Raw genomic sequence first — 15543 nt, 5'->3', positions numbered from 1 at the left:
ATCGGGTCAAAAAGAAAGAAAAAAGGCGTGCTGCCCCCAAAACAGTCTCTCGGCGTTCTTGGGTGCTGGGGACATGCACTCGAAGTGCTTTTGGAGCTCCCATCGTGAGGGGCAAGGGAACTAAGAGCCCACGGCGAAAGACGTAAACGCAGGATGCTTGAGCACCAGCACACATTCCCCCCTCCCCCGAAGCAAAGTCGAGTTTCCAGCCGGCGTGTGAGTTGATTCGCTCAAAGAATGTTGCCATGCGCATTCGTAAAAAGAAAGGCTGCAGTGATATTTTAGCACCATGCACTACTCTTCCTCTTTTTCCCACTACCGTAACACGTTGTTCTCTCCCCGCTTCTCTCTTCTTCCTCATCATCGGCGATCCCTGCGCTCATCTGGCTGGCACACGAGCGAAGTTAAGCCCTCCATCTAACTCCACGCGGCCCAATCAGCTATACAGCTCAACAAATACGAGGCGCGGCTTAATACGAAAATCTACTCCACACTTCCACGCCAAGTAGCCATCGAAAAGAGCATCTCTGGAAAGGAAAGAAGTACAGGCGGTGAGGGAAGTACGCATAGAAACCAAAGTCTTGCTGTTTTTCCCACGCACCCACCAACGTACTCAAGAAGCTTACTGAGTTACTCTGACTGATTAAAACTGGACGAAGCTGAAGTTGGAAGAATGACGGGCCAATCTGCTGCGGTCGAGGGGAGCAACTCCGCACTCCCGTGGTACCGCATGGGTTTCCACACGCTTGCCGAGTTCAACACATACGTTACATTCGTGCTGCTCGGCATGTCCATCATGATGGTGACGAGCGCGGTCACATCTGCACCTGATTTTGTCACCAAGTACTTCATCTACGCGACCGGCGACCCAGATGCGGTTGCGGAGACGCCGCTGTTCTGGAATAACGCGAATACCTTCTACAACGCCGGCACGTACGCTATGCAGGTCGTCACTGAGATCGCTTCACTGACTCCGTTCATGCGCTCGATTCCGCTTGGCATTCGTCTTTTCCTGGGCCTTGGCATCCCGTTTGTGGAGCTGGTGGTCATCATCGCCGTGCCGGCCGCGACCATCCCAACGCAGAACGGCGCGATCGCAGTGATCATGGTGGTCGCGATGATGGGTGGCCTCTCCAAGGCGCTATGCGACTCGTGCACGAACGCCCTTGTCGGCCCCTTCCCGACCAAGTTTATGAACGGCGCGCAGTGGGGTTTGACCGTGATCGCACTCTTCATGTCGATCATCCAGATCATCCTGCAGGTGTCTATGGGGTCGACGTTCCAGGACGTGCTCACCATCTCCCGCATCTACTTCGGCATTGGAATCGGTATTCAGGTGATGGCTATTGCGGCGCTCGTCTTGCTGCGTTACAACCCGTTCGCGCAGAAGTACATCGCTGAGTTCCGTGCTGCTGCGCTGCGCCGCCGTGGCCATGTGGAGCCGGAGGAGTCGCAGGACAGCAAAGAGCCCGCGACGGGCGATGTCGCGGAGGCGCCCAAGGCGGGAGAGAAGGAGGTCACCCTGGATGAGATGGAGGAGGCGGATGAGGTGCGCGCGGTGCCCAGTGACGCGTTCGTTGCCAAGAGCGGCGCGGTGCTCCAGGCGACTGGTGATGCGGATCGGATGGTGGACCTGGATCAGACGAAGAACATAACGTCGACGGAGCAGATGCTTCGCGCCTCCGTGTGGTCTGTGTTCAAGCGCATCTACCCGATGCTCCTGTGCGCATTCACCATCTTTTTCACGACTCTGCTGGTCTTCCCTGGCGTGTTCTTCTTGGTGCCGGCGCGCAGCGGCTGGTACATGACTATAATTGTGACGCTGTTCAATGCGGGCGACTTCGTGGCGCGAGTTCTCCTGATGATCCGTGTGCTGCGCCCGTCGCCGAAGCTCGTGATTGTTGGTACTTTTGGCCGTCTCGCTGTTATTCCGCTGATCGTGCTGTGCGTGCGCGGCTTCATCCCCGGTGTCGCCCTGCCGTACGTCCTTATCTTCCTGTTCGGGCTGACTAACGGCTACTTCGGTACGATGTCGTGCATCCACTGCCCGCGCACGCCGACGCTGCACTACGCCGGCGAGCGCTCTGTGGCCGCCATGCTGGCGGGTATCTCTCTGATGTTGGGCCTTTGCTTCGGCTCCAACATGTCTCTTGCCATAACCCTGACCTACTAAATACCACGTTCCCGCAGTGGAGCTTCTGCCCTACCTCTCTTTGTTTCGTCTACTCCCACCGAGTTGTATGAGCACGGAGACTCCAGCGCCATGGTATCAAAGCCCCGTGCCCCTGCCCTCTGGGAAGAAGACAGGCAGCCCCCTAACCCCTGCAACTGCCGAACCAATGCTGGTTTTCAAAGAATCAAACGCCTACGATGTAGGGAGGTCAGGGCGATTTATTGCTACTGATGTCTGCTGTCAGGTCCTCGATGGCGTGGCGTCGGAGCGACCTGCTACAGTGTGAACATGTCTGTACCATCCATATGTTAGGCAGAGTGTCAGTGTGACTCAAACGTATCTCACTCGGCTCTCTCTGCATACTGGTGGGGGAGTCCGAGTCACCCCGAGAGATGCACCACGTGTCCGCCTGCGAAGCGAGGGGTGGGTAGCGCTTGAGGCAGTGGCCGTGCTCCAGTGGCTGATTTGGCGCCGCTGTAGCGCGTGTCTGTTTCGCACCACGCGATGTGCCTGTGGCAGATCGGGTGGGTCTTAGTTGAACTTATGTATGGCAAAGAATGGTTCCGTATACAAAAAAAGCTTCTCCCTGTTTTTTTTTTTTTGTTTGCATTCATCTTTTTTTTTTGTCCCCCTTCCCCTCCCTAACTTTTTTTCTTTCGTGTGTGCGTGCTGCTGGCGTTGATCTATTCGTGTTTAATCTTCAGGCTTCTAGTGTGCTTTTCCGTCCTCTGCCGTGTGTTTGCATGTATTGTGTAGGAGGCGCGCCGCTGATTATGCGAAAAAACCTGTCGGTGTCTTCTTTTTTTTTTCGTGTATTAGCCAGTGCTCATCCTTGCTTCCGCACCTGCCTCTCTGATCTCCCGCGCTTTTCCTCCTCTTGTTGAACGATGGGGGAGAAGTGGCGGGGGAGTGGATAATTAGAAGTGCTCGGCTGCAAGCATCTCTCCACAACCTCTGGCTGTGGTCGCGCTGTGTGTACCTACGCGCGAGGAGGAGAGTAGCAGTGGGCTGAAAGGAGTGACGCAACAGCCGTGTGCAGACGAGGCAGCTTCAGTACCCACGCGCAAATCGGCACACACGGACAGAAGTTACCCGACGAGAGAGAGCACCCCCCCACTGGCATGCTCCACTTTCTTTTTTTTTTTTTAGTTGACCTAAGCATATGAAAAACGGTAAAAAGCAGCCAAGATGATTCAGAAATGAAGGCAACGCCGAAGACCACCGGACGCTGATAAAAAGGTTCATTGCTTGAGACGTGCTCTACAACCTGAGAAGTGCTCGCTTCCCGCCGCTCTAACGTTATGTGTACGTAAACGCCGGCGCTCCCTCTCGTCCTCTGGTGCACTTCTGCATTCCTCCCGCGCGCCGTTTTCTCGTCGCGTCACATTGACTCACTTCATTCCGTCTTTCCCCCTTTTGGCTTTGTTTCACGTATCTTAAGTATCTTTCACCTCTGCGCTTCGTTATTCGAGAACGATGACGAGAGCACGCGCTAACAAGAACGAGCAGGACTATTCGAGCCGTTGAAGCGGCGCACGTGGGAGGAGCAAGTGCCGCCTGGCCGTGCCCGCGTGCGCAGCTGCGCCACGGAATGCGAGCTGCGTGTTGGGGCAGCCAGTTTCCTCTCTCATCCTCCCTTAATTCACATTTCCGCTTTGGATGCCCCGTCTTCTTCCCATCCCTGAAGACGGGCGGGGGAGGATACCTCAGCGTGGTGTCAGGGTCTAGTATCCACTCAGTGAGCAAGTCAAGCACCCCCCTATCCCCTCCCAGTGCCGAGCCACTTCAGGTGATGGCACCGTCAAGCACCTACAGCGTCGTGAGGTCAGTGTGGCGAATCGCTAGTGATATCGGCGTTCATGCCCTGGATGGGGTGGCATCGGAGTGGCCCGGACGAGCCGTACAAGGTGCACCTGACGAAATCTGCGCTGTACGCGAGCAGGACGTCGGGCTTCGCTGGCGGCATCTCAGACGACGACATGCTGCACTTCTGCGCGTCTGCGGACTGCGTCCCCTCTCTCCGCACAGCGGTGGCGGTAGAGGATGACAACGTGAGTGAGTGCTCCGGCTCGACGCTGCCGCCGCGCAGGCTGCCTCAAGTTGTGCCGAGCGCACCGGGCGAGGGGCAGGCGGTGAACTGCCCCTTCAGCGACGCCGCCACACGAGAGGCTCGACAGGAGGGCACCTAGGCCCTTCGTTGGTGCTGGGATGGTGTGCGATCCACCGTGCCCATGCGAGTGAGTGCCTCATTTGTCATGCCAGTGCTGTGCCGAAGGCGTTTTGTTGCTGTTACGCTGCGCACGGCTCAGCGACTAGGACCTGTCCTGGACCAAGAAGCAAATAAAACAAGTGATAGGAAGGATGAAAATTTGCTGGGTGTGGGGGTGAGGCAGGGAGGGTGTACGACACCCTTGTGTGTGGGGCTGCTGCCGTTTCTCTCTTTTCGCATGTGACACAACCAGCGTCGTGCTTTACAACGGTGGCATCTTCAATGTGTGTGCTCGATAAAGCGGCCACGACGCCACTCTGAAAGAGTATGGGCCAACCAGGTCTGAAGAAGGCACCGCGGCAGTCTAGTATTCATATTTTATCGTCTCCCCTGCTACCTCTGAAGTCAGTGCGGCGGTGATGCTGTGTATGTGGTGTTACTCTTTTTCAACACCGTCTCGTCTCCGCCTCCACGCCGTTGTTCGAGCCCATGGATACATTCACTACCCGTCGAAACATCTCTGCATGGTGGACCGAAAAGTTTTCTCCCCACCCCGAAGAAAAAAATCCAGCGTGCCGTGCACCTTTCACCTCTGGCATCCATGCAAGGTCTTTCACCACCCCTGAGACAGGAAGAGCCGAAAAGGAACGGTGACGTGTTTTCTCCTCTCCAACTCCTCCCTCTCCCATCCCAGGCTTCCTCGTTCACGCTCTCCGTCGGTCTCTCTCTTGAGTGATCCTCAAAGGCATCGCCACAAGGGCTACCGCACTGCTACACCTCCTCCTGCGCCTAATTGCCTCTTGCCCCCTTTCCGCCTGCTGCCTTTCTGTGTGTGCCGTATGCCGTTGCTTGTTTCTCCGTCAACGTTGCTACCGCGGCCAGTACCGAACAATACTGTTATACCAGTCCGTCTCCTCCCTTTTTGTTTTTGCCTCTTTGCTCTCCATCTGCCTCTTTCTCTCGCAGACTAAAAACGGCTAACGAAAACAAACACAGCAAGAACAACAACAAAAAAAAACGCCATTCCGGGCTGCCCGGCACTTGCTGTCTCCACTATCCCTACAGCAGACTTATACTTCACAGCCCGCACTGACTCCCCCTCCTACACACAAGCTGAAGCAGCGCTTTTTCCTTTTGGCAGCTGCTGCTTCATTGCTCCCCTCTTTGTGGGCGTCCTGTTTACTTTTCTCAAACAACATACCGTTGTTTTGTTTCGTCTTCCTCTTTCGGGTTTCTTCTACCTTGGTCTTTTCTTTGCTACCTCTCACTCACCTCTCTCGCGTGCTCATCGTGTTCCCCGCAACTCCGCAAGAGCCCGACCATCACAGAGATACACGCGCTTTAGCTTCTACGTTCTCAGCATCGCGCCCCCCCAAAAAAGGCGTTGTGTGTGCTGTGTCTAGTGTTTGCTTTCACCGCTGCTCATCTTCTTTGCCGTCATTCCCCTGTTCTGGGACGCCGTGTCTTGATGTGGCTGCATCATCTTTTTTCCCTCATTTTCCCTCTCACTTTGTCGCTTTCTCCCATCAGTGCAAAGGGGCGGAGTTGTTGCTTTTCATTTCCTTTGGAGTGACGTGGATCGGGAAAGGCCGAGGCTTGGCGTTGCGTGTCGACTTCTCTTGTCCTTTATGTTTGCGGTTCGGGGTTCTACGCTTCTCCACTCCAGCTACCTTCATCAGGAGTCGAGCTGGCGCACAACTCTTTCTCACTCGACTGGTCGAGAGACGACCCTCCCACACACGCGTCTCTGAGCACAACAACTCCCTCCTGTGCCGATTGAAACCGATGACGTCGACCAGCCCTCCTGCGGTGGACTTCTCGTGCGCTATCTGCTTCGACACCGCCACAGAGCCGGTCGTCACCCGCTGCGGCCACCTCTTCTGCTGGGAATGCCTCGATCACTGGCTGCACAGCGCGGCTGGCGCGCCAGAGTGCCCGGTTTGCAAAGGCCGTGTCGATGAGCGGATGGCTGGTGACATCATTCCCTTGTACGGCAAGGGCCGACAGCCGGCGGCAAAGGCGGGCAGTGGTCAAGGCACCGTCTCAGCACCAGCAACGACAACGGCGGCCGCGACAGCCGCCACAGAGAGTGCTGCAACCGTTTCCGACCCGGCGCAGGAGGCGTTTTTCAGCCGCCCTAGCGCTTACAGCTTTGCCCCTGCTCGCGACGCACGACGTTCGGGCCAGGCATCCTCGCAACAGCAGCAGCCGGAGCAACAGCAGCATCACCCGCGCCCAAATGCCAATCGTGCGCCGCCTCGTCCTCGTCCCCAGCAGCGTCACCAGTTCCAGAATGTCCACATAAATCGCGGTGGCATGCCGCTGACCATGGGCAGTGGCATCTTTTTCTTCGGTGGCGGCACAGGGGTGCTTTTCTCCATCATTGTTGTGGCGATCTGGACCCTGTACCACTACGCGCCGTGGCGTGAGTGGGTGCAGGCGTCGGCGCGCTGGTACAACCGCCTGCGCGGTCACCCGGAGCCGGCAAATACGAGTCAGGCAGAGCACGAGGCGTCAACGGACAGGCCGACCCAGGCACGGACGCCACCAGCCGCCACGCATCTAGCCTCCGCAGCTTCCTCGATGGAAGACCCTACCGACGATGTTTCGCCACCAACCATCGTGCGCCACTTGATCATTAGCCTCTTTCTCGTCTTCATTTTGATCCAGCTTTTGGCGTACGTGTAGACACTGTTCTGTGTGTTTTGGCATGCGTGCGTCTCTCTTCCTGACCTCATTTCTTCCTTCTTCGCCCTCCCTCTTTTTTGTCCTCACGACGGGCGAAAAACACACGAAACGAAAAGCGCGCCACGTGCGCTGCTGAAGGAACATAAAACACGAAGGCAAATAAGCGGGTGCTCTCTGTCGTTGGCGGTTCGGGACAAAAGGAGATGAGGGATAGAGGAAGAGGAGGGCAGATGCCGCATAAAGCGGCACCACTGAGCTGGATAATCGAAAATGCGGGTTGCCCCAAAGACGGGTGAGAGTAGACAAGCAGCAAAGCGTGAGCCTCTGCTTTACCTCTAATGTCTGTTTTGGTAGGGCCACGGCGTGCGTGTGCATGTCTGGGTTCTGCGTGAGGAAGTCACTGACTGGCCGCCGACGTATTCCTCTCTCATGCGTTCGCCCTTTTGAATAGTCCGTGGTGTGTATGAGCGCTATGCCCACACGGACACGAGGGGCTAGCGTACATTTGCATTCCTGTCTCTTTCTCTCTCTCTGTATGTGTATTCGTTTCATAGATCGGTTCTGCGTCTTGACACAGACACCCCCTTCGATGTTTCCTTCTCCCACGTCTGATCCACCCGAGCCCACTTACCCTTTCGCTCTCTTATCTGCCGCTGCATGCTGGTCCTCAGCTCGTCTGTTCGTGGCTCTGGAGGTGCGGCACGACATGTTTGAGCGCGTGCCTCACCTGCGCCGAAGAGAGAAACAGGGTGGATGAGGAAGGTGGTGCTGGTGGTGGATGAGGGACGGAAAGTTTGAACGATATGGGAGAATCGAACGAACAAGATAGAGGGGAAAAGAGAGGCAGAGGATAGGAGTTTGTCGTTACCCTCGTAGTGACTCTTTCTTTTCTGTGCTGTTTTTCTGCTGCCGCAGTCGTTGCTGCCGCCGAGTGCCATGAAAGGGAGGAGAAGGCCGACTTCGCCGTTTTTTCTTCGCGGAATTCGGACTGACGTGTGTCTTTTCCTCCGGTCTTTCCTATGTTTTCTTTGCTTCTTTTTTTCTGTTCCTCCTTCAAGCTGTTTGCCGACTCCACCGCATGAGGCAGACACCCGACATTGACCACGAAGGGCGCCGGCACATCTCCTCTTTTGCTTTCGAGGCCTTGCTCATGATGGGTAGCGGGAGGGGTTAGGCCGCATGGCTGATGTGCGACTTGCTTCTTGTGCTTTCTCGTTTTGTCGTACTTCAATGCTCTCATTTATTTGTACCTATGCCTCCCTCTTTTTCACCGTAGTTGCAGCTGCAGAAGCTGCTGCTTTTTTTTTTTTCGTCTCCGCAGCGAACATCCAGTCTCTGTGTGCATGTGGGCGTGCTTGCGTTTGTGTAGTTGAGTGCACCCGACTTTGTGCATGACGTTGTGTAACGACCCTGCCGCCTTTGCTATTATCCGGTCTTTGCTTCCTTCTCTCCTGCTCTCTTGCGCTGCTCTTCTTCACGCTTTCTCATTCCGTGCAAGCGAAAGAAGAAAAAAAAACGAAGACAATGTCGGCCCCCTCCACACACACGCACACACGATTGAGTTGATATTGCCTACCCTTTGCGCAAAAGACTCTCGTCATTGTCTCTTCTGGGATTGGCTGGCGGAGGTATAGCTGCTGAGACGGCGGAGAGGCTATGCTTCTGTCTGCGTGCGGATACCGCCGCCTCGCCTTGTGCATTGCTGTGAGCGAGTCGTCTGATGAGGAGCTGAGCGCTGCGACGAAACTGATGTGGCTTGGGCGCCGCCTGAGGCTCTCCCGCCTCTTTCTTCAACTGTGCCTACATACCAACATCAAGACGTCATCAGTCAAACAAAGTGAAGAAACTTAGATAAGAAGGCGCGCGCACGCTTGCAGATAGCCGTGGCGCGTCTCGGAGGTTCTGAAGAGAGGAGGGAACAGTGCTTCGAAATATATCGGACTGGCGTGCGTCTTTCTTCATTCGTGCCTCCACCTTGCTCGATGTGAGGCGAGCTTTCTCTATTTGTGAGTGCGCTCATGGGACGAGCACATCCCGAGCGTTGGCAGGAACATCCGAAAAAGAAAAGAAACGAAGACGGCAAGAGAGGCCATGCTTGCTTCCTATCGCTCTTGTATGTATTTCTCTATGAGTGCACGTACGCCGTGACTTAGCTGCGCAATTCTGTTCTCACTTCGTGCTTTGAGCATGGCGCTTTCATCTCTTTTCTTGCCCACCGACATCCTATCTGTTCTCACACTCCTAACCTTTTCTTTCTTCCTGGCTACGTTGTTCTCTCTTGATGCCTTTCACGACACACACTCATGTGCACGTGATGTGTTTGTATATACGTGTCTGGGTGTGGGTGTTGTGCTCATTGGCGCGTGTTCAAACCGCCCTTATTGACGACATGATAACACAACGCTTCATTCCTCCATGCGTTTATCACTGGCTACATAGTCGTTTCTCGTTCTAGCCATGGCGAAACGCACAGTGAAGATGGGTGTGATGGGCCGCTACGGCACCCGTTACGGCGCAAACCCGCGCAAGCGCGCGAAGAAGCTTGAAGTGTCCCAGCACGCCAAGCACTTCTGCTCCTTCTGCGGTAAGTTTGCATTCCGCCGCAAGGCTGTCGGCATCTGGCGTTGCGACGGCTGCAGCAAGACGGTTGCCGGTGGTGCGTACACCCTGAGCACTCCCAACAACAGCACCGTCCGCTCCACGGTCCGCCGTCTGCGCGAGCTGGCCAAGATTTGAGCCGGCTGTGAGACGAGAAACGTGCCGCCCCGGAGGACGCGAGGCTGGGGGAACCATCCTTCGCAACGGTGGTGCTAGCGGTGGTGGTGGCGCGAGCGCAGCGTGAGAGGGAATCGGCGTTGTGTAAGTCTGTGTGCGCGTATGCTTCACGTATCGCGTGCTCTCTCCCTCTCTCACCCCTCTTTTCTTTTCGCAGGTCCTTTCCCCTCATACTCTCGCTCTGTTATGCCACCGGATGCTTGGAAGGCGTCCCCTCCGTGTGCAGTGCGGGCGCCACGATACACGTCTTTTTTTCTTTTTTTTTTTTGCTTTGCTCTCTCTCGTCGACGAGGTGAAAAGAGCAGGAAAAAACGACCGCAACGCCATGACAAACGAACACACGCACTCACACACCTTGATGTGTTCTCTGAGATATGCCCATGGCAGGTGAAGGAGCTTCGCAGGCGGAACGGGCGGGTAAGCGCAGATGTGTGAGCCCATGGTTGCTATGCCTCTGGGCTCCCTTCGTTGTTGCCTTCGCTGCGCGTTCGGGTCTACGCCGCTTCTCACGTGTGTGTGGCGTGGCTTAGCGTCGCCGCTGCTCTTGCACAACCTACCTGCGTGTGCCTCTCTCCGCTGTAAGGCAGAGAGCGCAGAAGGAAGGAGCTGTCAAGCGTGTGACACACGTGGGGCACTAGAGGGCGCGCATGCAATGTAGCCTGCAGCGCATCCGGCCGAACAGGCGGTTGTGCCAGTCTGCTTCCGCCTGCTCTCCTGCTTCACTCTCCCTTTCCTCTTTCCTCTTTCTCCTGACATCTTCGCTACGCCTGCGCGTGCGTTGGACTGCCATGCAGTCGTTGGTGCATTGAAATATATATTTTTTTCTGCCTTCTGGCTTACTGCTTGTAACGAGCGTGCCTGTGTGCGTTTGTATTCATCGTTTGCGTCTTTCTTTTATGCACACTTTCCCACGCACTTCGTGTCTTGTCGCTTTTGCCCAACCTCGGTTAACGCCCTTGTCCCAGCTATCCAAGGCGCAGCTCGCTTCTCCGCTGCACCGTGAACGGGCTTAGGGAAGCTTCACGGCAACTGATCATCGCATCGGACAAGGACGTTGCAGTAGGTGTCCTTGCTCGCATAGATACCCATTGCACCCCTCCTGGTCAGTCACGACCGCACGGTACCCCCTCCCCCCACCACCACTCGGCTCACAGAGGCAGACCAACTCACGCACACACAGGGAAAAGAAAACACGCCACGCACTGCTGCTCGTGTGGGTTACGCAGATTGCTGTGATAACGTCTTTTGTCGCCCACTTGTCACGTCTCTCTTTCCCCTGCCACTTGTCATCTCTTCATCGGATTCGTGCTTCTTTGCTCCTTTGATGTTTAGAATTGGGAGAACGCGCTGAGAAGCTTCGCGCACCCAAAACAAAAAAAAACCAAATACCTCCAAGGTGAGCGGGCGAGAGCAACAGAAACTCGGGGAAAATGCAGCGCACAAGTGTCGGCTACGGCGCCTTCGACTCCCTTGCCCAGCTGCGTGATGACTTGCGCAAGTCCTACGAGGCAGCAAAGGAAATAGAGCAGAGGGACACCACCCTCACCAAGAGCGAAACCGCCAACACTCTCAAAGAGACGAGTGGCCTGTTTGCGCTCGGCATGGAGAAGCTGATCTCGCCTGACGGCAGCATAATGGAGGTGAAAGACGCTATCGCCCGCGCAGAGGATGCGGAGAGAGAGGTGGCCGCTTTGCGGGCAGAGAAGGCGCGTCTGCAGTCGACAGGGCACGGCCACCACAGCAAACTCAGCGCTACCGGCAGTGATGCTGACGTTGAAGCATTTGTTGCCTATGCCAAGGAGCTATCAGAGCTGCACGACCACCTCTCTCTGGCGCGCGCCGTATTCAAGGCGGTACTCACGAAGAGACTCGAAGACATCCGCGACGATCGGCTAAGCCAACAGGACAAGCGGTTTACCGATCCCAAGTCATGGGATGCGAAGAAGGGTGCGCTGGAGCGCATGTTGCAGTCGCTCCGCACCAAGACGGCTCAGTTGCAGCTCTCGGCTAAGACGTACCTGGATGAGGATGAGGCGCTGTTTCTGGAGGTCATGAATCTGGCGACCGAGGCCGGCGATCACGTCCGTCGCGGCGATGCCATGCGCGAGGCGCGGGACGAAAAGCTGAAGGTGTTCTACGCTGAGTGCGCCAAGCTAACGGGGTGGTGCCGACAGCAGCTGACGAACCTGGAGGCGATGCAGGAGCCCGACCACGTGCAAGAGTACTGCGCCACACTGGCCGACAACTACCCCACCATGTCGAACAACTTTGCCGTGTTGTTCAATAGCGTGCAAGAGTACGTGCAAGCAAACTTGATACCCGTGCACAAGGCACTGTTAGAGGCGGAGGAGGTATGGCTCTACCTCCAGGTGTCGACCCTAGAGCGGCTGTCGAAGACGCTCTTCGAGATCCACCCCAAGTCACCTCTCGATGTGGAGGTGGAGAAGTACGCGAGCTACCCGGAGCATGCCGCAAAGTTCCTGCAGGACGTCGAGCGCTACCTAGCGGCGCAGCGCAGCCAGCAGGACGAGCTCGCCGAGCTCGACTCGGCTCATAAAGAGTGCCAGGAGGTGCTTCACACGCTCTCAGGTGAGTTTGCGGAGTTGCCCAGCGAGGTGCACGCCTTTGCGCAGCGGGCCCAGGCGCTTCGATTGGGCTATCAGTGCTTCCGCGAAGCACTACTGCAGCGTCTAACCTACATTAGCCCGGCTGCGAGCACTGTGGTAGAGTCGAAGCGGCGCCAGGAAGAGTTTGAGAACTGCGTGCGCGAGCTCAAGTCGTGGGCGGCAGAGGCCTCTCACGGTGAATCATGGCGAGACATCTATAGCAAGATTGTAGAGATAAAGCAAATGATCAAGAGCGAGCAGGCCTCACTGGAGGGGAAGAGGGAGCGCGCGATGGCGTCGGCCCAAAGCCGCTAGCGCGAGCACCAAGAGCCAAGCAGCAGACGGCACCGAGACGCATACATGCGTGATCATGCATGTCTGTGGACACCTCGGGAGGAGTAACAAGGGGCACCACGAAGGAAGAGGTCAATGCTGCCACCGCTGGGTGTGTCGTGTGCGGGGTTGCACGTAACTCGCCGCGCACGCTTTCTTTGCTCCTTTCGTGTTGTTGTCTGGGCTTCCTCTCGTCCGTGCGACTCGAGTTGTTTGTCTGTGTAGGCATGCAGCGCAGGGCGTGTGCCGCTGTCTCCCATCTCTGCCGTCTGGAGCCATTTTCTATTGTGCTCCTTCGCGTTGTGCTGTCTCCTCCGTTACCTTTTCAACACCCCAAGGACGCACTGGCGCGCCGGTCATGGCTGCGTCGAGCTGCTGTTTGTGTGTCGTTGATCTCTCTTTCGTTTGGTTCGGCTTATCGATTTACCGATGAAGTAGGCCCAGAGGCGTGTGGCGGTGGGAGGGGGAGGAGGAAGAGGAGAGGGGGGGGGCTTTTGAAGCCGCGTGGACCCTCATCCTTTTCTCTTCTTGCCCCGACGGGTCGAAGCGTCTGCAGGACGGACCGGGCCAACGGAGTGCAGCACTTTTGGTGCACTGCTGGCGGAAAACCACTGGAGGGTTTTGTGTTCGCTGCCGTTGTGTCGCCCACGCATGGGCTCAGAAGGCAAAGCGAAGGCGGCACTCGCCGCTGCGTTGATGGCGCCCACCATTCCACGAGAGCGACAACAGCAAACAAAAAAGGCACCACTTGAGTGCTCCATCGACTCCCTTTCACCTTTTCCTTGACCTCCCCACCCATCCTCACATGAGCTTCACACCTCTCCGCCTCTGTTGGGACACCCATGTCCTGCGTCTCTCGGCGGGCTTTCACTCGCTTGTTCGTGCCTTTCCTCCCCAGCTGACACCTGCGTGGTTCCCAACACACAAAAGAAAACAGCGTCATTCAGGAGCCGCCGTACACCGAGGCAGCAGTGGCGAAAAAAAGTGCGATGGGCACTGCCTGATCCACCACCAACGCCACATCTCTACCCGGAACCGGGTGTAAATCTTCACTCCAAGAACGGGGGGAAAAATGCCGCCGAAGACGGCGACAGCCGCGGCAGGCGGCCAGCAGAGGGAGAAGGGCAAGAAGGATGGAGCTGCAGCCGCTGACCCGGTCAAGGAGCTGCGCAACATGGAGGACATCCACGAGGTTCTAGCCAAGGCGCAGCAGCTGCGCAACTACTTTCAGGCAGAGCGCGATAAGGTGAACGGCATGTGGGACATCACCAAAAAGGAGCTCGAGAATGAGCAGTTCAGCCTGCAGAACGCCGAAAGCGAGCTGGAGGAGTTGGAACGCGAGCATCAAGTGGAGATGAAGGTCTACCAGCAGAAGGTGCGCCATCTCCTGTACGACCAGAAGGTTGCCGTGAAGCAACTGCGCGACGAGAGCGACGCGGCACTGCGGCAGGCTGAGGCGGCGCACACCCAGCGGATGCATCAACTAGAGGTGGAACGGCAACGGCGCATGACTGGTATGCAGTCCGCTCGTGAGGCCCAGGAAAGTCGAATCGTAGATCAGCGCGATGGTCACCAGTACATGCTGACGGTCACGAAGCGTCGCAACCACGAGAAGGAGCTGGCGCGATTGCAGGCCTCGTACGAGGCGAAGCTGAGCACGCTGCGCGAGGACCTGGAACTGCGACGCCGAGCCGAGGTCCAGGATGCGGAAGAGCGATACAACCTCCACATCAACCACCTTATCCAGCAGCACGAGGACAAGTTCAATGAGATGAAGGCCTACTACAACCACATCACGCACAACAACCTTGAAATAATCCAGTCCCTTAAGGACGAGATTGCCACCATGAAGAAAAACGACGAGCACAACGAGGGCCTGATGTTCGAGATCGAGAAGGAAAACGAGAACCTCGTAGCACCGCTGGAGCAGTTAGAGAAGGAGGTGGCGGAGCTTCAGGTCAAGAAGCAGCAGCACATTCAGGACAAGCAAAGCTTGCGTAGCTTCCGCACCCGATACAAGTTGCTTCAGCAACAGCTGTGCGCGCTGCGGCAGGAGAAGGAGATGCTGGAGGATCAGTACAAGAACGTCTATGACGAGCGCGAGGACCTGCGCGCGAAGTTCGAGTCTGCCTTGCGGGAGGCAATGGATGTCGTCGCTGATCGCAACAACTCGCTGCAGCAGAACCTGATCGAGGCGCACGCGCGGCTGGAGCAGCGCGACGCACAGCTGGAGGGTGTGCTGCGTGCCATGGGCCTGGAGCCGGCCGCGATGGAGCTGATATCGAACGAGATTGACGCCGAGGTGCAGGCGAAGAATCAAGTCATCAAGGACCTGCACTTCGAGATGCGCCGACTGGAGAAGAAGGTGAACGCCATGGTCGAGGAGTACGAGCGCCGCTGCCGTGCCGTTGGCGTACCACCGCTCGACCGTGCAAGCGTCATGCAGGTGTAAAGACGAGAAGAGGGCGAATGGAAAAATACGAAAGGGGAACCGCTGAAGGATCGCGCCTTCGTTAGGCGACCACCCTGTACTCGTCCGTTGCTTTCTCCATGACCTCGTTTCCCGGCAACGGTGTTCTCCGAGGGCTGTGTGCGTATAGGCAGGTCGTGTGAGGCTGCCGCCCTACTCCCACCTGCTCTCTGCATGCCTGCTGGTGCTTCAGCGATTCCGGCAGCACGGGCTCGCAGCTTCATCTTCTCGTCTTCTCCTTCTTTGCCCTTTCGGTGCACAGTGTGCGTCCCTCCCGCTCTCTCTCTCT

General features: G+C 56.7%; 5 protein-coding genes across 5 annotated transcripts; all 5 read left to right on the top strand.

Moving 5' to 3' along the window:
- Window positions 1–673: 673 nt before the first annotated feature.
- On the top strand, window positions 674–2173 carry LDBPK_362040 (nucleoside transporter 1, putative; the record flags this gene model as incomplete). The annotated part of the gene is made up of 1 exon (XM_003865271.1): window positions 674–2173. One exon carries the CDS (start codon window positions 674–676, stop codon window positions 2171–2173), a length of 1500 nt encoding a protein of 499 aa, XP_003865319.1.
- A 3994-nt stretch (window positions 2174–6167) lies between these two features.
- On the top strand, window positions 6168–7070 carry LDBPK_362030 (hypothetical protein, conserved; the record flags this gene model as incomplete). The annotated part of the gene is made up of 1 exon (XM_003865270.1): window positions 6168–7070. The coding sequence occupies one exon, from the start codon at window positions 6168–6170 to the stop codon at window positions 7068–7070; it is 903 nt and encodes a 300-aa protein (XP_003865318.1).
- A 2457-nt stretch (window positions 7071–9527) lies between these two features.
- Window positions 9528–9806, top strand: LDBPK_362020 (60S ribosomal protein L37a; the record flags this gene model as incomplete). Its single annotated transcript, XM_003865269.1, has 1 exon — window positions 9528–9806. One exon carries the CDS (start codon window positions 9528–9530, stop codon window positions 9804–9806), a length of 279 nt encoding a protein of 92 aa, XP_003865317.1.
- A 1469-nt stretch (window positions 9807–11275) lies between these two features.
- LDBPK_362010 (hypothetical protein, conserved) lies at window positions 11276–12766 on the top strand (the record flags this gene model as incomplete). The annotated part of the gene is made up of 1 exon (XM_003865268.1): window positions 11276–12766. The coding sequence occupies one exon, from the start codon at window positions 11276–11278 to the stop codon at window positions 12764–12766; it is 1491 nt and encodes a 496-aa protein (XP_003865316.1).
- Window positions 12767–13856: 1090 nt separating this feature from the next.
- LDBPK_362000 (T-lymphocyte triggering factor, putative) lies at window positions 13857–15236 on the top strand (the record flags this gene model as incomplete). Its single annotated transcript, XM_003865267.1, has 1 exon — window positions 13857–15236. One exon carries the CDS (start codon window positions 13857–13859, stop codon window positions 15234–15236), a length of 1380 nt encoding a protein of 459 aa, XP_003865315.1.
- Window positions 15237–15543: the final 307 nt, after the last annotated feature.

The sequence above is a fragment of the Leishmania donovani genome, chromosome 36 (assembly GCF_000227135.1).
Source record: "Leishmania donovani BPK282A1 complete genome, chromosome 36".
NCBI classification, from domain to species: Eukaryota; Euglenozoa; class Kinetoplastea; order Trypanosomatida; family Trypanosomatidae; genus Leishmania; species Leishmania donovani.
Note: the sequence above shows the minus strand (reverse complement) of the source record. Positions and strands in the feature narration are given on the sequence as shown.